The sequence below is a fragment of the Capricornis sumatraensis genome, chromosome 6, assembly GCF_032405125.1.
Source record: "Capricornis sumatraensis isolate serow.1 chromosome 6, serow.2, whole genome shotgun sequence".
Classification (NCBI taxonomy): domain Eukaryota; kingdom Metazoa; phylum Chordata; class Mammalia; order Artiodactyla; family Bovidae; genus Capricornis; species Capricornis sumatraensis.
In genome coordinates this window covers 90,736,971-90,760,150 of record NC_091074.1, presented here as the reverse complement: position 1 = coordinate 90,760,150, position 23,180 = coordinate 90,736,971, and the positions used below count along the sequence as shown (strand labels likewise).

At 42.0% G+C, this 23,180-nt stretch overlaps 1 protein-coding gene across 1 annotated transcript in view; it reads left to right on the top strand.

Moving 5' to 3' along the window:
- FANCC (FA complementation group C) overlaps positions 1 to 23,180 on the top strand; it is a 319,894-nt gene that overhangs the window by 280,982 nt on the left and 15,732 nt on the right. The window contains exons 9-12 of the mRNA XM_068974480.1: positions 8,258 to 8,313; positions 9,636 to 9,735; positions 16,241 to 16,316; positions 18,497 to 18,572. Of these exons, the coding sequence (XP_068830581.1) occupies positions 8,258 to 8,313; positions 9,636 to 9,735; positions 16,241 to 16,316; positions 18,497 to 18,572 (308 nt within the window). The remainder of the gene's footprint in view (positions 1 to 8,257; positions 8,314 to 9,635; positions 9,736 to 16,240; positions 16,317 to 18,496; positions 18,573 to 23,180) is intronic.

The following is a 23,180-nucleotide window of genomic DNA, read 5'->3' as shown; positions in this document are numbered from 1 at the left end:
TCCGGGAGGTTTCATGCTTCCGGGCCTCCATCTTACGGGAACCTCGTGGGCTCCAGCAGGCTTTCTTACTCGCTTTTGTCACTGAGCAGAGATATGGTGCAGAGATTTGTTTCCTCTTGTACAGATGGAGAAAGTTAGTTCAGGAGAGATGGTGAACAGTCAGATCTTAAGTTGGTGGCCAGGAAACTGGACTGGAGAGTGTTCCCCTGCCCGCCGAGCTGAGGCTTGTGTTGGGGGCAGGGTGTGTCTGTCTCTGCATACAGCCGCACTGAGGTTGGCTGAGTTTACACAACCTCCACCTAGATAACTTCTGTTTGGTTAATCCAGTTAGAATTTAGGTTTTCTCTCTCTTTCAAATTGGAGGCTGTATGAGAGAATCATAATTGAATCTGCTGCCTTCTTCCTATATCCCAGCTCTCTCTTTGGGTCCTGATCAGTCCCTGCCAGGTCAAGGGTGTGACCATGGCTCTGCTTACCTTCTCCCTGTCTCCCAGGCTCCTCTTTGCCTTCGCATCTTGGGGCCTCCAAGGGGACCATGGATAGGGTCACAGTGACCAGCAGCCATGCTGCGTTCATCTGTAAGTTAGCTGGCCCAAATCAAACCCTACTGATTTAGACATTTACAATATCTGATAGAAAAAAAAGAAAAGAAAATAGATATAACGATTGAAAGAGTCCAAAGAGAAAGAGAGATACTTTTAGGGAAATTCTGCTTGAACTCATCTTTCAAAACAGTTGCATTAAAAAAAAAAAAGTTGCATATTAAGGTGAGAAATAAGAATGTACTGTATATAAAAATAACTATAATATTCAAAATAAACAAAGGCTTTTAGAAGTCCTGGCAGCCCATTCCAAACATTACCTTTATTGTCAGATAAATCTATTTCTAACTGAAAGATACATGTTATAGTTTCGTTTTCTCTGGTCCTTTTTCAGTGGTAAAATATAGTAACTGAGCTATTTCCTTGCTTTCAAGGTCCTTATTAAATTTTCTTTAAGTCTTCTCTCTATGGAAAAATTCCAGTTTCATCACCCTAAGTTGATTTGATTCTGCAACCTTATGATTCTTCTCTAAATCTTCTTTGTGCCCTTTTTACCTGTGGTCCTCAGGCCTGAGCCTGTCATTAAACCCAGGATGACAGAGAGAGAGAGAAAGCAGGCATTCCTGTTAAACACTGCATTGTATAACCTTCAGTCTCCAGTTTACGGTTTAAAATCATTTCCCCCCAAACAGTTTTGAAGTCAGTTGATTTACAAAAGCATTTATCAGGATCATGTGTGTAGAGATTCAGAGCTTCCATTATGGTTAAAGGGGGATTTCAGAGGGTGCTATTGTGTTTAATTTATTGTGGCATTGGCAGGATGTAACCCCTCTGTTGCCTTATGGTTCAAGGAGGTAATTACAATACAGAGCTGCAAGTCCTTGATTGGCGTGGGCTGCTCTCCTCAGGATCCTGGGCCCGCAGTGCCACACAACCAAGCAGGCTGGAATAAGCCTGTGACGTGACCGAGTGATTGGAAGGGTAACCTGAAGAACGTGCTTCCTGATTGCATCATCTGCTTCACTTATCAGAGCACGGTATCTCGCGGCCCTGACGGGACCCTGCGGAAGTATCAGAAAGATCTGGAAGACTCGGATAGGACAGGACTGCTGTGCTTTCCTCTAGTAGTAACTTGATGCCTATTACATTAGAGTTGGATCCTGAGAGTAATTAAAGTGTGATGGTCTGGTAACTTGTATTTTATATGGAGCACTGTTAATTATGTTTCCATCTCTTGGGACTATCCAGAATTAGCCCTAGAAGTTCTATAGTTACCAAGATGTTGCAAAAACAAAAGATAAATGTGTTGTACAGGTTGTACAAAGTGAAATGATCTCTCCAAATGTTCTGTGGTGTCTCCGGGCCTCCAGGCTGGGTATTTTCCATTAAGACTATGAATGAGGTGCTGACCTAATAGTCACCTGAATTCTAAGTGCATGTGTATGTTTTTTGACTTCTAAAATAAAAGGAAAATTTCAAAACCTGTTTCTTTTGGGGGCTCCTGTTTGACTCTCTTAGGCTGGACCTCCCCCAAGTCTATGGCCACCTGCCACATTTGATGCTCCTAAATAAATCGAGGTCTTAGCCTCAGTTTGTCATCTACTGAGCAGACTGACACTTTGCAAAAGCAGATGGTCTTGTGTTTCCCTTGACAGAACAGGCAATGGAAGACCATAATCCATAGCTTCAGACCTGACCTTAAAAACTCATGTCACCAACAATAGTGAAAGCCACTTGCTAATTATGCAGCTTTCTTGGCACTGTTTGGTTTCCCAAGGCTGGCCCCAAATCAGAAGGATGTTATATTTTCCAGTTACAATTCTGTTTGCGGAGCCCAGAAAGCTATTGTTTATATTCTACATTTGAATGAAAAGTGCTGGCTGGGTGGCACTGTGTTTGGCTGCCCTGCTGCATGCCCGGGCTGGGATATACCCTGGTTCCCATGCCCTCCCATTCGATCCTTCGTTGGCTGGCCTCACATGCTGCCTGCCCCTCTAGCTGGGTCCAGAGATTTGCTCACGAAAGAGCGCAGCGGGAGGGAAAGAAAGGGGGATTGGTTTTGTTTATTAAGATTTTAAATCAGGAAACACTCCTGGTGTTTCTCTTCATAGCTCCACCAAAATTAGTTCTTTATCTTGTCAAGTGTACCTCAATAAAGATAGGGTTAAAAAGTAGTTCTTAATCTAATAAGAGCTTAAGAATAACAAACCTGCAGGTAACTCAGTGTCCTCCTTGACCTCCCTCATATGAGATAAGATGCATTCTTCTTTCCATTCTCCAGATAGTAATCATAGCCACTTCAAAAAGAAAAAGAGACTTATTTTACGCTGAACTCCAAACACAGTTCCCCTTTAATAAAAGATTATACCGAAGAATTAACTCTACATCCTGGGTGATGTCATTTTTCTCTGCTTGAATAACTTCTTACTAATGTTCTAGGGTTTTTTCTTTTCCTGCTTTCTCATTAGCAGTCTTTTAAACATTTCTTTTTTTCTTTGAGCTCTTTAATGTGATGCATGTAATTTAACAAAAGCTAAAGTAGACAATTTAGCAGTGATCGAATAGAGAAGTGTGGAGGTGGTTTATGCTTGTGGCTAAAAGGTAAAAAGAAACATCTCAGACAATAACTGCACTTTCCTGCATCGACCTCAGGGGGGCACCAGATCACCCAGCACCGTAAAGAAAAGAGACCTAGATGGCAAGTTCTGTTTTCACTGTTGGGAGGCAGGCCTTGGCAGCCAGTCAGAAATGAAGAGAGAAACAAAAAACAAAACAAAACAGGGCAGTAGTTGACCCAGAAGGTCACTGCCACTCAGAGACTGAGCCAGGAAGCAGCAGGGAGCTGAGGAGCCGTCTTCCCACCCAGGCTACACAAGCCAAGGGGAGAGAGGCCGCTGGGCCAGGCGAGAGGAGGAATTTGAGGTTTGGGGGACTTTGCTCGGCTTCCAGAGCTGGCATCCCTGTGTCTTAACGTTCTCAGACAGCGCGGGTAAATTTAAAACACAAAAGTACATTTGGTACTTGTTAAGATTTTTTCTTTTTTTTTTCTTTAAGCCCAGAAATGACAGATTTATCACTAATTAAACAATAATTTCATTATAGAGTACTGAAAAAAATCCTGGTAGTATAAACAACATCTGGTAAAGATTAAAAAGAAAGAATAATTTTTCCAAGCTCAAATTTGATGAAAGTAACACAAATGTTTTGAAACAAAATAGATCTTAAAGTGCAAAAGGGATATTTACAGTCTTAAGTTTGGTATTTTGAAAGTAGAAAAGAAGAAAATGGCATAATAAAAAATACGTGTTTATAAAGGTGCCTTATTTTATATGACAGATATGAAAAATTTTTATATAGGTAGTTTTTTTTTAGACCAAATTGTTTTTGAACTCAAAAGAGTCTATTGAAATGAAACTTACAAAGAATTTTTTTTTAAGAGGAGTGTTATTTTTTGATGAATAGTCACCTCTTAATTTACATACATAGATTAACACAAGGACTCCTGCCTGTCAAGGGTTTGGATGAGTCAGATACACAGTGGGATATGTTGCTGGCCATAAAAATAGACCATGAAAGAGAATCTATCTCAGGCTTACCGAACTTCAGTTTATCTCTCACCTGAAACTTCTCTATTTTTTAGGAAAAATATGTGTAAAAGGTGATAAATGAAGAAGGCTTGAGAATTTTGTTTCCATGTCTTCACTGCCTTTTTGTTTTTTACAAGAGGAATTCACTTTTCTCAGTGAATTACCTCAAATCATAGTTTAATTTCCCTTTCTGGCTTGTATTCTCTCTCTCCCCTCTCCCCATACTCTTTCCGTCTCACACAGATTCATAAAATGATAGGAAAAAAAGGAAAGATTTCCTCCTGAGAATTCTCAGGCGGCTAGTAATAATCGTTGATGAACTGGGATGAAAATAACAGGTTAGGCACCAGGGAGGGCTTCTCTGGTAGCTCAGCAGTAAAGAATTCACCTGCAGTGCAGGAGCCGCGGGTGACGTGGGTTCAGTCCCTGCGTCAGGAAGATCCCATGGAGGAGGGCATGGCAACTCACTCCAGTATTCTTGCCTGCAGAATCTCATGGACAGAGAGGAGCCTGGGGCTGCAGTCCCTAGGGTCACAAAGAGTTGGGTCACAACTGAAGTGACTTAGCACGCATGCATAGACACCAAGGATGGAGAGTGAGCATGGGTGTTATTTGTGCAGTTCATGGTACAGCGTGGCAAGCCGGCCTCCTCCTCACCTCTGCCCACAAAGCAGCCTAGGAAATGCAGCGTTGCACACTTCTCTGTGTGGCTTAGCCTTCCCTTGTTTGTTTTTTTTTCTTCTGAGCGGTGAGAATGGGCTGTCCACCTGGGCAGAGAAGAAACAAGCAGTGCAGTCCTGGGTAGCTGTAGAAGAGGGAAGGGAATGTGCCCTCCAGAGCAACCTGGCCCATAAGCAAAGGAAACCAGAGTCCAGACCTTTCCCGCTTCTGTTCATCCTCTGACACTCAAGAGGACTGGGGGCAGTGTGAGAGAGGGGAAGAAGGACACAACCGCTGTTACTGAGGGCCTCCTGGGAATGAAGTTTCCCTAGACTTGAAGTAATCTGTACATGGAAATCGTTAGACCAGATGGAGAAGAGAAGAGCTTGAGAAGGAACAGATTTTGGTAGGATGGGGAAAAACAGACAAACAGATGGAACTCAAGAAAGGTTTTCTTTTCTGTCCTCATTCTAATAGGAAAGATAATTGCTTGGTTTGTGGGGTTTCAGAGCTAGGCCCCAGAAGTTTCAGTTGCAGAGTGACCTGTTGTGTTACTTTGGGGACCTATTTTACAAATAAAACAGGAAACAGAGGGGTTAAATGTTTGCCTCTTCCCTCACATGAATGTGTAAAGATTTGGGGGCTGGGGGAGTGGTAATTTATGGCTTCCAAAGAAGCATAAATTAAGACTTTAATTCTATTTGGAGGATTCCCTTGATAAGAAAAGCGGCTTAAGTTTGCTTTTGTGATTTGGTGTCTGTGGGACACATGCCTGGCCTGTGAGCACTCTGGGCTTCATGAGGGGACTCACTGACCCTGAAATTACGTGCTCGGAAACTGTGAAGAGTCTCATTTTTAAAACCGTCAGTAAAGGCTGCAGATGAGAAGGAGCTGTTCATAATTCTGGAGTGGCAAGGGAGACTGGTTTTTAAATCAAAATCTCTGCCATTGCTGTTCCTATAGGGTTCCCCTCTCTCCTGGCATCTTATCTGTTCTGAAAGTTAAAACAGCTTGTAGAAGCAGGTTAAGGGCAACCACAGCCTGAGCTGTTTGGACAGAAGGGAATCTAAGAGGAGAGTTGATCGGCATGGAGAGAACAGGCAGATTCCACACAGTCTGTATATTTAAAACAGTTGATTGAGCTGTTTCACTAGAAAACACTGCATGAAAGAAGAGCATGTCCAAGCTCTGGTCCTCTTTTCAACAGAGTCAGAACTTTCTCGCTTTCCTGCTTGCTTTTCAAGGTAGCCCTGTTCTATACAATGGATCGGCCTTTTCTCTGCCATTTAGATATCTCTGTCATCAGTATAGATTGATTTTCTACTAGCATCAGATTTATAGAGTGGTTCTGGAGTACTTAGACCATTTAAAAGAGAGGGAATTGTTGGTTCTGGAGTAGTTAGACCATTTAGAAGAAAGGGAATGGTTCTGTTTTACCATTTTCAATTTTAGTCTTATTTTCTGCCAGTGCGTTTTTAGCCTCTATGTGTCACATGACGGTGTTGTTTGGTTCTTAAACACTCTTATTCAAGAGCCATATTGTCTATATATAAAACTTGGAAAAACTCTTCTGGCAAATTTGATGAGTCACATTTCTTCAAGATACGCAGTTTGCTTTTCTCTTCTATTTTTTTTAAAAAAATTTTTTATTTTTACCGCTTTTCTCTTCTTATTTGATATTTTCCATTATGAATACGTAGAAACTTCCGTGATATTTTCTGGGCATATATCCAGTGACCTTTTAATAACTGTTAGTATTTACAGTGAGGCTGAGAAGCAGGGAGATAACTGACTTGTCTGAGATCAAAGTCAAAAAATACTCTGCCTCTCTTCTGTTGAACCATCAATCAGCCAAATTACTTTCTTGAGTATGTAATGAATTTAATCTATGAAAAATTTTAGTTGGTTTCCTTTATATAAAAATGGACATCAATGAAAGATTAGGAAGTATTGACTCCTCTACCTAGAAAGCAGAGATTTGCATCGTACAAATCATTAATCTCTTCAAATAAAAGGAGTTATCCCATCATTTTAACAAGTGGTAATGCTCTTTCCTGGAGCCTTCTGTGACAGCTGTAATGGTGATGTGTGAACACTAGATGGCACACGTTCAATGTTATTGTACATCTAGAAATGCTAGCACAGAAGAGAGTGGAAGCTACTGGAGATAGGTACCATTCTTTAGCCTGGCCTAGAAAAGTTAAGAGAAGATATATATCCTTTTTTCTATTTTTCTTGTTGAGGGGGCATGAAAAACTGTTCCCCAAAGCTCAATGTGACTCAAAGAAATTCCATATAAGGCCTAATTTACTAACCTGTGGATGTTACTGTATTATATCTGTTTTAGAACACATATAGCGTCTTTCTCTGGCTTTATCTCATGGTATGAGCTCCAGCCAGAATGATATGGGATCATGGAAATTTGCCCATGGTCCAGTGGTTAGGACTCTGCACTTCCACCACCAAGGGCCCAGGTTCGATCCCCAGGTGGTAAACAAGCCATGTGACCAAAAAAAAAGAAAAAAGCAAACAAAAAGATATGGAATCTGGGTTAGGCCCTCTAAAGCCCCACCCAGGCCACAGTAAGTTAGCTTCTGCAGATTTAAATCATCAAAGCTGTCATAAAGATATTCATGGATTAAATTAGATGGCTTTCCTTATTCAAGATGATAGTATCTTTATTTTTTTCTTCATCCTAAATAATTAAAGCTGTATTATTTAGTCTGGTGTGGTGGTGGTCACTGGTTTCCTTAATAATAATTTGAAATTACTATGTACTCATTTCCTAATCAGCAGGAATGAAAAGATAACAGGTCTAGCTTTGACTTTGAGGCACTTTTAAGTCATGTGAGGAGATCAGACACATAGGAGACATTACTTAAACCTAGGCTTCCCTGGCGACTCAGGTGGCAATCCACCTGCAATTCAAGAGACCTGGGTTCAAGCCCTGGGTTTGGAAGATCCCCTGGAGGAGGGCATGGCAACCCACTCCAGTATTTTTGCCTGGAGAATCCCCATGGACAGAGGAGCCTGGTGGGCTACAGTCCAGGGGGTCTCAAAGAGTCAGACACGACGGAGCGACTGAGCACAGCAGCACAGGTAGGCTGTGTGTCTTCATGCTCGCCTGCTGGTAGGTGGTAGTTTCTAATTCCCATGATACTTATTGACTCTTTTTTGTGTATCATGTGGGCTTATTGTTGAAAGTGTGGAATTTACAGAGTATAAGTTGAATAAAGAAGAAGAAGAAGAAAGGCTGTCCATAATCTCCTTACCCCAAGAGAACTTCTGTTTGTATTTGTATGGAGGGCTTTTGCCATGAACTAGTCGCTCTGTTTTTTCTAACTCAAAGGAACATGTCCATTTTCTAGACACCAGCAGTTGTGGACAACTCATTTCCCTGATAAGAGCGAGTCGTTATTGATGAAATGCTTCTGATATTTTACTTTCTCGTGGTCTTTTCCTTTACAGCCTGAAGCTGCTGCCTGCCACCCCGCCATATTCAGAGTTGTTGATGAAATATTCAGGTAAATATTGTGCTGTTTCTGCTCATAATTGGTCTAAATATGTTCAGCTTCCAAATATGAATAAAAAAATTCTGTGGTAGTCTCTGGCTGTACCATGGGGAAATTAGATTCTAATTCCATCCCATCCTGCTGAGCTTTTTGGTAAAACGCAAATGTTAATGTGTATTTAAAAGCCAATGCCTGAGAACTAAGATAACTATCTTTTTTTTAACCTTTTAAAAATCTAATAATAATGGTTGAAAATCAGAATTGAATTAGATTTTGCATCATGGATTATTCATGTAGAATTTTTCTCAATTGAAAATAAAGGGTGGTAGTGTTCTCCCTTCACCACATGAGGGCTGACCAATCTTTTTAAAGCTAAAGAACACCAAAAATAATAAATAAATAATGCCATTCTTAACAGAGCACTTCTGAAAGGCAGAATCAACTATGCATGTTATCTAATAGCACACTAATTTTTATTCTGCAAATACGAGACCTTCTTAGTAAGTGCAGTGGATTTACAACGGTGAAAGATGAGCCCACTGGACACCAGGCTGGGTTATGACTGATAGTTAGTGAGGGGCCAGATCCCTCGTGGGGAGCTTGCCCCCAGTGGACAAGTGGGTGGCCAGCCTCTTTCCTGGGTGCTGGTGCAGCCAGGGCCAGGGTATCTACACTCTTTATCCAGTCCCCCTCAAACTCACTGAATATAGGCCCCACGGCAGACAGCACACATTGGGAAAAGGAATTTTTACAATAGCAAGTAATCCAGCACTTAAGTTGGTCTTGAAACATATGAGCTTTAAGCTAAATGAGTGTAGAAATAAGTCAGAATGCTGTTTTTAGTTTAAAGCTAGCAAAGTTTCAGTTGATTTTTTTTTTTTTTTGGTGTTGTTTATACAAATGTAAAGAAAAGTTAGTTGTATGAAAATGCATAGAAACCAAACCAGGAACATGCAGATTCTTCCACCCCTTTGCTGGTTATCCCTGGGGCACCCCTTTCTCCACTTTCAAAAAGCAAAAGTTCTGTGGATGTTCCATTTGTGGGCATACAGTGTGCAAATATTTGTAAAGAGCATCCCAGGCCCATGTGGAAGAGATACGAAGTGCTTAATAATTTAAAAACCAAGAAAGGGAGCTCTGCACATTGCAATTTTCAAGGAAGTCTTTAGAAAAGGGAGTGACAGATTTCTCCTGCTTTCACGCAAGAACTGAAATCTGATGAGCTGACATTGCTGCTGAAAAGAATGTTTCCATGTTTCCCTTTACATATTTTGGTTCACATATTTTCCAGATTAATCACTGAATGTGTTGTGATCTGGCCTTGTATTGTTCAGGTCTGCACTCCTGGAAACCGATGGATCCCCAGAAGTGCTAGCCGGCATTCAGGTGTTTACACAATGCTTTGTAGAAGCTCTGGAAAAAGAAAACAAGCAGGTTCGTTATAGTGCAGATATTATTCATTCCCCCAAGGAAAAAGAGGCTGTTAAGAGTATTTGATTAATCATCAGAAAAGAGCACGTTATTTTCAGTGATTTTGATAGACTGTTTTGTTCATGGAGAAAGTTTCCAAACAAATACACCAGCAAAGGCAAAATCATTTTATGTGTGTACTCAGTCATGTCCAACTCTCTGGAACCCCATGGGCTGTAGCCCGCCATGTTCCTGTGTCCATGGGATTTCCCAGGCAAGAATATTGGAGTGGGTTGCCATTTCCTCCTCCAGGGAAAATCATTCTAATTGAAAGTAAATCAAGATGGTTCCTATCTGTCCCGTGTCCTGGTACCCAGCAGCATTTATCTATTGCTGTGCAAAGAACTCTACCGTATGATCAGGTACCACCCCAGAGGCTGAACTTTCTGGGCCCTGTGTTGTGCACTGTTTGTTGAGTAGGACTTTGCCTTTCCCAGGCCAGAGAAAGGTGTTCTAGAGTCTCTATGGCATGCACTGAGAAGAAAATGGCACTTATTACAAAGCAATACTGGACATTCTTAATTATTAGTTTCCATTCATATCAGAGGCCTAAATGTGAATTGGATTCCAGGAGAGATAGGAGGTAGTGAGTGTGACACTATTCCGTTATAATTTGAATAATTATAGAGGAGGAGCTGGGAATGGCCATGACCAAAACGTGTGAGTTGGACTCGGTCAGTAAGCAAGCAGCCAGGCCTAGGGACCTGCAAGAAGAGAGGGCGGTCGGCAGAGGCAGCTGACTGATGGAGTGACCTGTGAAACTGGAACCTTTTCTACCAGAGTTTTCACCTTTGGGAGTTTTAATTGGCCTGCACTTCTAATGGCCACAGACCTGATGTCTGTGTGGTGCTTTGCCCGCTGAAGTGCCTGAACCCACTGCAGTTTCTTGTGAGGTCATGGTCCCTTGGGGTGCTTTCTGCAGTTTGCCTTAGGGGAGCAGTGCCATGATGCCTGCTGTACTAAAATCCCATACACCCCTATGCCAAGAAGCCTCTCAGGTTTTAGCAGATGTTTCTGTTTTTAAGGCAGTGATAAATATTTATGATGTTTTTTTCCCATCTTCTCCTTCCCTAGGGAAGTTAGCTAGACTGTAGCAAACAGCATTATCAATGGTGCCCAGCCTGGAATTCTGGAGGAGAGCTCTGCTGAAAGGCACTGGTTGGCCCTCATGCTTATTTTGAGGCAAACTATAAATATCTTTTATCCTCCCTGAACATTCTTTGTTTTTCCAGTTAGGAACCACCCTCTAAAAAACCTGCACCTTGAACTCCTGGAACAGACCGAGGTTGGGGTGGAGGGCATTGGTAAAAGAAGTGTTGCTCTGTACCATCAGCTTGAGTCTGTCCTTCTTATCAACTTTGTCCTTGAGTTGCAGGGTTGGCCTTAACACTTTAGATTCAGACTTATAGTCACTTTTAATTTAGAATAGTACCCTGCCCACGTGCCGCTAGTGGTAAGGAATCTGCCTGCCAGCTGGGGAGATGCAAGAGATGCAGGTTGGATCCCTTGGAGTAGGAACAGCACCCCATTCCCATATTCTTGCCTGGAAAATTCCATGGGTAGAGGAGCCTGGTGGGCTATAGTACATGGGGCCACAAAGAGTTGGACACGACTGAGTGATTGAACATACACCCTACCCAGGCTACACATATCTGGCGGTGTAAGGGACACAGAATGGGTCCTGGTGGAAGGCAAAGCAGGGATCCAAAAAAAAAAAAAAAAGCCAGAGATTCACTGTCCTTCCCTTGGGCTCAGGATGCAAGAGCAACAACCTCTTAACTTTGTAGATGCCTTCATCCCTATATGTCGTGGCATGTCTCTCTCTGGGGCTGTTCCTGACCGCCTGCCTTTCCAGGCAGTGCCATTCTCATCATCAATCCCCTGCCTTCCTGAGTGCCCCTTCTTAGATTAATCATAATCCCTGATGCATGACACCGCCTGTCCTATGTGATCCATGTGTAACCCTCTTTCTTTCTGTGTTTTATTCATTCATCCACATAGTCATTATTAATAAATGAATATCTACCAACCTGGACTTCCCTGGAGGCTCAGACAGTTAAGCGTCTGTCTACAATGCAGGAGACCCGGGTTCAATCCCTGGGTCAGGAAGATCCCCTGGAGAAGGAAATGGCAATCCACTCCAGTACTGTTGCCTGGAAAATCCCATGGACAGAGGAGCCTGGTAGGCTACAGTCCATGGGGTCGCAAAGAGCCGGACATGACTGAGCGACTTCACTTTCACTTTCACTTTCTTTCTACCAACCTGACGTCTAACAAGACCTGGTCCCCTAGTAGAAACTTCAGGTTATTCCCATGCTTCTCTAGTCTATCATCCTGACTTTCTCCCTTCAGGTAACTGCTGTCCTTTATTTTTTCTGAAAATAGTTTGATCATGTATATGTTGTTGTTTAGTAGCCAAGTCATGTCCAACTCTTTGTGACCTCCTGGACTGTAGCCTGCCAGGCTTCTCTGTGCATGGGATTCTCCAGGAAAGAATACTGGAGTGCGTTGCCATTTCCTCCTGGAGAAGGTCTATCTTCCCAACCCAAGGATTGAAACCACACCTCCTGAGTTGGTAGGCAGATTCGTTACCACTGAGCCACCAGGGAAGCCTGATCATGTATATATGATTGTTAGACCATGTTTTCTTTATTGATTGTTTTTGCGCTTTATAAAGCAAACGACAGATGAAAGTGGTACTGCGTGTGCAGTCTTCTGAGCCTTGTTCTTTCCAGCAATATGTCACCAGGCTTGCTCTGTGCTGTGGGTGGTGGTGGGGATTGCGTGTAGTACTCTGTGGGGAGAGTGTATACAGTGTAGCTGTCTTCCTGGTGGTGAGCCTTTGGATTATTTCCAGATTTTGTTTTCTTTCATAAATAGAGTTTCTCTGAACATTCAAGATATACTTAAGAGTGCTAGTGCCGGTTATTAGGTGTGCAAAGGCAGCTTTGGCGGATACTGCCAAATTGTTTTCATACATGGTTGTGCCAATTTACGTTCCCCCCAGCAGTTATGAGAAATCCCATCAATCCGCATTCTTTCCCATTGTCAAAAATGTTTATCTTCAGTGCTTCTCATTCTCTTTTTTATCCTTTCCTCTCATCCTTGTTTTGTTTGGAGAGCATAGTTGCAGCCCCATCAATGTGCCCAGTCAGACCAGTAGCCAAAAACTTAAGGCTGTCATGACAGGCCTCTTTCCTGAACTTGCCTAATGGCTCCAGGACAAGCAGCAAATCAGTTCAGGTTCTGGTTCTAGTAGTGACAGAGTTTAATGATGTATTGAACTAAATCTCCTGCAGATAAAAATTATAAACTCTGGAGAAAATATTTTTTAAAAACTATTTGAAGGTACTGGAAAGCAACCCAAAAAGCAGATAAAAACTGGAGGGGTTTCAACTCTTGAAAATGTAAACCACGTTGGGTAATCTTCTAACTTTTCCCAGAGGGCTCTCATGTGAGAGGTGGGAAGGAGATTAAATGAGGCTAAGGGGTGGCCCAAACCCAAGGCATAATCTGATTGGCTTGAGGTGTCAAAAGACAGAGCTGTGGGCTGCCAGAACAAAAAACAGATGAGGCAAAAGAAACTAATGTCAAAAGATAAACCTAGGGACTTCCCTGGTAGTCCAGTGGTTAAGAATTCTCTTGCCAATGCTGGAGACGTGGGTTCAACCCTTGGTTTAGAAAGATCTCACATGCTACAGAGCAACTAAGCCCATACACCACAACTTCTGAGCCTGCATGCTCTAGAGTGCGTGCCACAACAAGGGAAACCACCGCAGCGAGAGGCCTGGGCACCCCAGTGAAGAGTAGCCCCCGCTCACTGCAACTAGAGAAAGCCTGTACACATCAGCAAAGACACAGGGCAACTGATAAATAAGTAAATAGATAAATGAAAAAATTTTAAAGATCAATTCAAATATACCTACAAGTTCATTAATTACAAAAACTAAGTGAAAACCAACCAAGTATACTAGGTAAAAAGGAAATATGTCAGACTGAATGAAAAACTAAGACCCACTATACATTGTTTTCAAGAAATCCATTCTAATTATAAAGACACAGATTAAAAGGAAGGAAAGATATGTTATGTAAATAATAAGCACAAGAAAGCTGGTCTGGCTCTACCAGCAGCAGACAGATTAGGTTTTAAGGTAAGGAGTACGGACAGACAAAAGAGAGGGATAGTTTATACAGTTCATCAGGAGAAACACCAATTACAAATGGATGTATGCCTCATAACAGAGGTCTGAGATACACAAAGTAAAAACTGAGAGAAGTAAAAAGAGAAACAGGCAACTCCACAGTAATACATAAAATACTTGGGAGAAAACGTAACAAAAGGTGTATAAGATCTCTACGTGGAAAACCACAAAATAAGAAAGTTAAACATATGAAGAGAAACCATAATCATGAATTGTTGAGAAGCCTGGTTCAATGTGCTCCTAGTTAAAATCCCAACATAGTTTTTAAAACAGAAAATGATAGGCTGATTCTAATGCAAAGAACCTATAGTAGCCATGATAATTTTGAAAAAAAAAAAAAACACACACACAAAACCCTCCCCCCAAAATCAGAAGATTCACACTGACTGATTTCAAGACTTTAAGCTACAGTAATCAAATTCAAGACAGGGGGGTACTGGCAAAAGGATAGATCAGTGGAACAGAATCGTGTCTAGATATTTTCATGTAATCAACTGGTTTTTGACAGAGATGCCAAAGAAGTTAAATGTGGAAGGTTTTCAACAAGTGGCAGTGAAACAGCTGGATACCCAGAAAACATGGGCCTCTACCTCACAGACATGGAACTTCATCTGAGACAGGTCATAGACTTCACCATAAATGCTGAAGCCATAAAGCTCCTAGGAGAAAATGAGAGTATCTTTTTTGACATTAGGATAATCTAATATTTCTTAGAAGGAATGCAGAAAAGCACTAAGCAGTGTGAGAAAAATGGATAAATTAGACTTCATCAGAATTTAAAATGTCTGGTCTTTGTAGACATCCTTAAGAAAATGAAAAATCGATCCACCCAGCAGTTTAAAAATATTCTCAATACATATATCTAATAGGGGATTTGTGTCCAGAATATATAAAGATCTTTTACAACTCAAGAACATAAGAAACAACTCAGTTTTAAAAATGGACAAAAGACTTGAATACACACTTCAAAAAATATGTATAAAGTGAAAAGTGAAGTTGCTCAGTCGTGTCCAACTCTTGAGACCCTATGGACTATAGCCTGCCAGGTTCCTCTATCCAAAGGATTCTCCAGGCAAGAATACTGGAATGGGTTGCCATTTCCTTCTCCAGGGGATTTTCCCGACCCAAGAATTGAACCCAGGTGTCCTGCATTGCAGGCAGATTCTTTACCAACTGAGCTATAAGGGAAGCCCAACAAGTATGTGAAGCAACTGGAATTCTGGTAAATTGTTGACCACTTTGAAAAAGTACATGGCAGTTTCTTACAAAGTTAAACAAGCATCTACTCTATGACCTAGTAACTCCATTCCTATGGTATTTACCCAGGAGAAATAACAGCACGTGTCCACAAAAAAGACAGAAATATGAATGTTAATTGCATCTTTATTCGTAATAAAACCCAAACTGGAAACAATCCAAATGTCCATCAATGGGAGAATAAATAAACAGATTATGATATATTCATACAGTGACTACTTTAGAACAATTTCTTTAAAAAATGAAGTATTTAATCCATAGTAACAAGGATGAGTCTCAAAAGAACATGTTGAGCCAAGGAAGCCAGACAGAAAAAAACACACACTCTTATGATTCCATTTGTTTGAAATTCAAGAATATACAAAACTACTCTCTCTCATCAAAATAAAAATATCAGATGCCGGGGTGGGGTGGAGGGATTGACTGTAACAGCTACAAGGGAACTTTCTGAGGTGATCGAAATGTTCTGTGTCTTGATTGGAATGATGGTCACATTGGATTTACACATTTACCGAAAGCCATCAGATTGTACACTTAAAACCCTTACAGTTCACTGTAGGCAGATTTTACCTCAACTTTTTACAAAAGTACTTCAAAGCTGCTGTGCCTGGGGGCATGGAGGGTACAGCTCCTTGGCCCTCAGAGGATGTGTGAGACCACTGTTGCTTTTTGATAAAACCCTTCTCCCAGCTGCCTTGGAAACTCTCACATAAATAGATTTATGTATATAATTGGGTTCATGTGAGGTAAAGAACTGATATAAAGACATCAAGAGCATAACTTTATTTTTCTTAAGTCCTGGAAGGCATCTTTAAAAAGGTTTAATTTTTTAGAACATATTTATAAGATTATCAGAAGCATCTTTTATTTTTGATCAGTGTGCAAGACATTATGACCACATAAAGTACTAGAATTTCTTTTGGGGGCAGAGGATGCAATATTTTATATTTCCTTAATACCTTTTCCAATGCTAATGTTTGAACGGCTTTAAATTTTTTGTTCTATTATAGTTGAAGTTTGCACTCAAGACCTACTTTCCTTATGCTTCTCAATCTCTTGTCATGGTGCTCCTCCAACACCCAAAAGGTATGTGAAGGTTGATTCTGCCCATATTAAAATAATTTCTGGGAAAGTACAGTAACAAAATCATAACCCTTTCCTCCCAGTTCCTTATCTGTAAAACCAGGGAGATGGATAATGTTCCTTTAAACTCTCAGCGTCACACATTCTGTGGATTTTGATATGAGAATTTGCTTGACTTCCCAGTTACGATCATTTACTAAAAGAAAGGAAAACAATGGCCTCTAGTTGGGTTTTGACAGTCTGTTCTGGTTAACACAAGGCTTCTGCTAGTGCCAGGAACGTCCACCTGGATGCCAGGAACAGGCTAAGACTTGGCTGATTTGGAATAAAATAGTACATATATCTGTATTTCATTCTTTCTTCTCTGTGCCCCCTGCTGCAAATGAAAAGATAAAATGATGAATGAAGCTAAGGAAATTTAGGGGAAATTTCTCCTAACCTAGCCAAGGGAAGTCTTTTGAAAGAATTCAGTAAGTGTGTTAGACCACAGCCATCTGTGACTTCATCTGCCAGCCTTCCAGAGGCCATATTCATTTGGGGAAGTGATGAATCTGTCCTCATTCAACTGATGTTGATCTGTTAACATGCCTGTGAGCTCCTGTTTATGAAATGTTTCAGAAATAGAGAATACAGACATCCTTCCCCACTAATGCCTGAAATCTAAGGAGAGGTGATACTGAAACAAGACAGGCTGTATGCTGTAGAAAAAGGCATCTCATCCGACCGTGGAAAGATAGGAAGAACCCATAACATGTCCTTTTTGTCCTTTTTTTCCTGAGACTTGAGTAAGTAGATTCACTTGAGGAAAGTAGGATTTGAGGTTTCAGAGCATTTTACAAAATCAAAAATACTCTTCCTTTTTCTAAAAGATTAAGTTCTCACCCAAAGTGGCCCACTTGACCCTGTCCTCTCATATGCTAGAGGCAGAGGTGGAGACAGGCCTGCTGGGATCTCTGGTCAGCTGTTTTTTGAAACTTGAATGCAATGGGAAAACTTTAATAAGACAGGAGCATCAGTGACTCTCTTTCCAGAGGCATGTCTCACAGCCTAAGTCAGATCAGCAAAGTCCAAGGTCACCCTGTGTAGTAAGCAGCTAAATGAGCTCTGCAAAGAATATCAGGGTTGTTATTTTTTAAGTTTGGACATCTATAAATTAAAGACTATTTGTGCTGGTTCCTGCATAATTTTCTGCATATTACTTTTGGAAAAAATAATGTTATATCCACAGATTGAAGGGTTTCTTAACAGTAGAGTCTTCTATTCATCAAAAATTGATTTTATGCCCACTGTAAAGTCCTATGAGGTATAAAAGATGAGTCACTTATGAACCCTGAATATCCAGGAGCCACAAGTAAAAGAGACAGAAAATAACTATCTAAAAAACTAATAAAAGGAGAAAATGAAAATGCCTTGAAAGGCTGCAAGTCAAGAGTTACAAGAACTCAGAAGAGGGAGAGAGATAATTTATGATTCTTTAATCTGTAGCATTTGTGGGGTAGTAGTGGTTCCTATATCACTTACATTATCTTTCTGGTGTATTTAATTACAGAATCTATCACTTCAGGGAAATGTGATAACCTTTTTCAGCTGTTGTTTAAAACTACAGATATATATATGCTCAGAAGTGTTTAAGACCATGGGAAAAATGTGAAACCAGAACAACTAATTTAGAAAAGACATTTGTCTTTGTCTGTATAATATCCATATGTTTTTTTCTGGCCTTTAAAAAAAATTGTAAACCTGAAGTCATATTCTGAATTCATCCCAATCATAGTTGGGAAGCACATTCCTAATTCCTTATTGACTATTTTTTTTTTGAAAAAAATATTTTGAAACCACAAATTATTAGTGATAGATGAGGGGGTGGGTGAGTAGAAAAGAAAAAAAGCTGGGCATCTTCAACATAGCCTTCCTAAATCCTACAGTGGGCTGCCTGTGCAGTCTCATGCACCTGAATTAAAGAGCCTTTGAAGTTTAACTCTGCGTAACACTAACAGGTCTTTCTTCCCAGGCCTGAGAGATGGATTCTGGCAGGGATCAGCTTGAGGGTGGTGGTACGGATTCCGTGGACCAGGAAACTAGGCCTTTCCCCTAAACAGGCCCCTTCTGGTCTGCACTGCAGTTGATTCCTAATAGGTTTGACTTTTTTTCAGCTCCTCTCTGATGGCTCTCTCCACCCACAGATATTCCACAGGGACTGTGGCACCAGTCACTGAAATGTGTCTCTGAAATGCTCAAAGAAGTAGTTGAAGACTACGGGTAAGCAAAGACCAGTGACTCCTACTCTTTCACACGTGGTTTCTCTGGTACCCTTATCTTTCCTGTGAGAAAGCCCGACAGGGGAAGGCATTGCTAGCATACCTTGGATATACTGCAGGCTCGGCTCCAGACCGCGGCAGTAAAGGGAATCACATGAGCTTTCTGGTTTCCCTGGGTATATGAAAGTTAGGCTTACACTGTCCCATAGTCTATTCACTGTTCAGTGGCATTATATCTTAAAAAAATGTATACGTACCTTAATTTAAAAATACTTTATTGCTAAAAAATGGCAGTGATTCATAACCTTTTTGCTGGTGGAGGATTTGCCTCGAAGATGACACTGCTGAGTGATCAGGGTGGTAGATGCTAAAGGTTGGAGTGGCTGTGGAAGTTTCTTAAGACAACATGGAGTTTGCCACATCAGTTGACTCTTCCTTCACAAATGATTTCTCTGTAACATGCAGTGCCTTTTGATAGCATTTTACCCACAGCAGAACTGCTTTCAAAATTAGAATCATTCCTTTCAAACCCTGCCACTGCTTTATCATCTACGTGTATGTGATATTCTAAATTCTGTGTTATCATTTCAGAAGTGCTCACAGCAGCTTCACCAGGAATAGATTCCAGCTCAAGAAACCCCTTTCTTTGCTTATCTGTAAGAAGCAGAGCCTCATCTGTTAGACTTTCATCCTGAGATTGTAGCCATGCTGTCTTCAGTCTCCCCTTCTAGTTCTGGCTCTCTTGCTGTTTCCACCACATCTGCAGTTCCTTCCTCCACTAAGGTCGTAAACCCCTCATAGGCATCCATGAGGGTTGGAATCAACTTCTTCCAAACTCCTGTTAATGTTGGGATTTTGACCTCTTCCCATGAGTCACAAGTGTTCTTGATGGCATCCACAGTGGTGACTCCTTCCCAGAAGGTTTTCTGTTTACTTTTGCCCAGATGCCATGGAGGAATCACCCTCTACACCAGCTATTTGTTTTGTTTTTTTGTTTTGTTTTGTTTTTAGTCACTAAGTCATATCTGACTCTTTGTGACCCTACAGACTGTAGCCCACTAGGCTCCTCTGTCCATGGGACTTCCCAGGCAAGAATATTCCTCCAGGGAATCTTCCCGGCCCAAGGACTGAACCTGTATCTCCTGCACTGGCAGGAGGATTCTTTACTCCGAGCCACCAGGGAAGCCCATGGCAGCTACAGCCCTATGAAATGTTTTTCTTCAATAGTAAAAGTTGAAAGTCAAAATGACTCTTTGATTCATGGACTGCAGAATGGATGTTGTGTTAACAGGCGTGTAAACAACATTCATTTCATTGTACATCTCCATCAGAGCTCTTGGGTATCCAGGTGCCATGTCAATGAGCAGTATTATTTTGAAAGGAATCTTTTTCTTTTTTCCGAGTAGTAGATCTCAACAGTGGGCTTACAGTATTCAGTATGTTCAGTCACTCAGTCATGTCCAACTTTTTGTGACCCCCATGGACTGCCTGCCAGGTTCCTCTGTCCATGGGATTCTCCAGGCAAGAATACTGGGATGGCTTGCCATTTCTTCCTCCAGGGAAAATATTCAGTAAAACACTGTAAATAGATGTGCTGTCATCCAGGCTCCATTGTTCCACTGACAGAGCATAGGCAGAGTAGATGTAGCATCATTCTTCAAGGCCCTAGGATATCCAGAATGGTAAATAAGCATTGACTTTAACTTGAAGTCACCACCTACATTAGTCCCTAGCAAGAGAGTTAGTCTGTCTGTTGAAGCTTTGAAGCCGGGCATTGATTTTTCCTCTCCAGCTGTAAAAGTCCTAGATAGCATCTTCTTTCGATATAAAGCTATTTCATCCGAACTGAAAATCTGCTGTTTGGTGTAGCCAGCATAAATAACTTGCTGCAGCTTCTACACCAGCACCTGCTCTTCACCCTTCACTTGTATGTTGTGGAGATGGCTTCTTCCTTAAGCCTCATGAACCGACCTATGCTAGCTTCCGACTTTTCTTCTGCAGCTTCCTCACCTCTCTCAGTCCTCACATAATTGAAGAGTCAGGGCCTTACTCTGGATCAGGCTTTGGTTTAAGGGAATGTTGTAGCTGGTTTTGATCTTCTATCTAGACCACTACAGCTTTCTTCATATCAGCAATAAGACTGTTTTGCTTTCTTATCCTTCATGTGTTCATGAGAGTAGCACTTTTAATTTCCTTCAAGAACTTTTCCTTTGCATCTACAACTAGGCTAACTGTTTGGTGCAAGAGGCCTATAGCTTTCACCCTATCTCAGCTTTAAACGTGCTTTCCTCAATGAGCTTTATGATTTCAACCTTTTGAAGTAAGAGATGTGCAGCTGTTCCTTTGAAACTTAGAGGCCATTGTAGGGCATTGTTGTTCAGTTGCTCGGTCGTGTCCAACTTTTTGCAACCCCATGGGCTGCAGCACACCAGGCTTCACCATCTCCTGGAGCCTGCTCAAACTCTTGTCTGTTGAGTCAGTGATGCCACCCAACCATCTCGTTCTTTGTCATTCCCTTCTCTTCTTGCCTTCAGTCTTTCCCAGCATCAGGGTCTTTTCCAATTAAAGAAAAGGGCATTAGTTGGACTAACTTCAATATTGTTGTACCTCAGGGAATAGGGAGACCCAAAGAGAAGGAGATAAGACAGCCGACTGGTAGAGCAGTCAGAACACACAGATTAATCGTTTAAGTTCATCAGCTCATATGGGAACAGTTCATGGTACCCCAAAACAATTACAGTAGCAACACCACAGATCACAGATCACCGTGATCAATATAATGGAAAAGTTTCAAATATTATGAGAATCACCAAAATGTACACAAAAATAGGAAGTGGGCAAATCCTGTTGGAAAAATGAAGTCAGTAGACTTGTTTGATGCCAGATTGCCACAACCTTCAATCTGTTGGGGAAAAACACCATTTTCTGTGGAGTGCAGTAAAATGAGGTATGGCTGCATATACCCCAAACAGGCATACACATTGCTGAGTAAGAAGTGGAGGAAGCACTGCAAGCAGCTCAGAATAAATGGGCTGCATGTGAGTAATGGCTGGTGTTAGATTTTGAAATGTACAAGTATAACAATACATAGACTGGACCTTAGGAAAAAAGCACTGCTCACATGCTGTACCCCCCACCCTCCCCTCTCCCCCTGGCTTGCAGAACAAGAGTGGCATCTCTCTAGGCCCTTCTGTCTACTCTGCCTCTCTAGGGAAGGAAATTCTAAACTTCTCCTGCATGGTAGGATGAAATGTTTCTTTTCCTCCTCTTTGTAATAAATTTTTGTCTAACATAATTTCTAATATTATATTAGATAAATATAATATTAGGGAAATAACACACGTATTTCCCTAGGACCACTCACATTTAGACTTTGCTAAGTTCTTTGCAACACAGTCCCCCCGGCTTCCTCTTAACTTCCTTGCTTTAGAGCATTTTATTCATTGTCTGTACTCGTCTGTGCAGGTAGACGTAAGAGACCCGCTTCAATCCTGGGCCAGAAAGATCCCTTGGAGAAGGAAATGGCAACTCACTCCAATATTCTTGCCTGGAGAATCCCATGGTCAGAAGAGCCTGGCAGGCTGCAGTCCGTAGGGTCCCACAGAGCCGGACATGACTAAAGCGACTTAGCATGCACACACGCACGCTAGTCTACTAAGACTGTCTTCATTCGCTCCCTTTGCTACTTTCCCTACTTGCAGTTCTCTATAATCTCATTACTGGTCATCACAAATTGTGGCCGGTGCTCTTCTGCTCATCGTCACTGATGCAGGTTTGGGTGCCAGTTACTCACCCCACCCCAAGACTCTCACCAGAAAGAGAGACAGAGCCAGCAGGAGAGACAGACAGCCAAGTGGGCATCAGAGGACTGGCCATATTAACGACCTGCCATGCCCTGGCAGCCCCCAATGCACCGTCTGGTTATCTGTGTTGAAGAGCAGGACTGAGGCCCCAAACTTCTTGGGGGCCCCGCCTAAACCAGATCTGCCTCCACTAGGCTTCAAGCCACCTGCTGGGAGGGGTCTGTGAGTAGCTTTAGGCACCTTCTCAGCCAGCCCCATGGGACTGCCTTACACATTCAACTGCTAGAGGAAAGCAGGGAGAATTCCCAGGCCTTGAACCGTGATCCACGCGGGATGCCCATGTGGGAGCAAGGGGGATGGGGAGACCCTGCTCAGCTTACTCGTCTGTGAGGCCTGCAGGAAGGAGACCCCATGGAGCCTGTTCCTTGCCTTTGGACCATAACCCAGCCCACCATTCAGGTGGCCCCTTGAGCATCAGCTCTCCCTCTTGTGGGGACAAGGAAGTAAGACGAATGCCCCTCTTTGTTCCTTTTCTGTCATTGTTTGGCAAACTAGATTTCACAATTTACTCACTTGTTCTTGGGGGACAGGAGGAAAGCAGTGGCTTGAGGAGGTGGGGGACAGTGCTGGCTCCAGGATTCCATGAGCCAAGCAGAGGACTGTGAACCCAGATCCAGCAAGGATGGAGCACTGCGAAAGGGGCGCAGGGCTCTCCTGTTATAGGAGCTTCCCCGGTTCAGAAGGAAGATTCTGCACCACGTGATCTCAGGCTAGTCCTGCTCCATTTCTCCCACGGGAGATGTTAG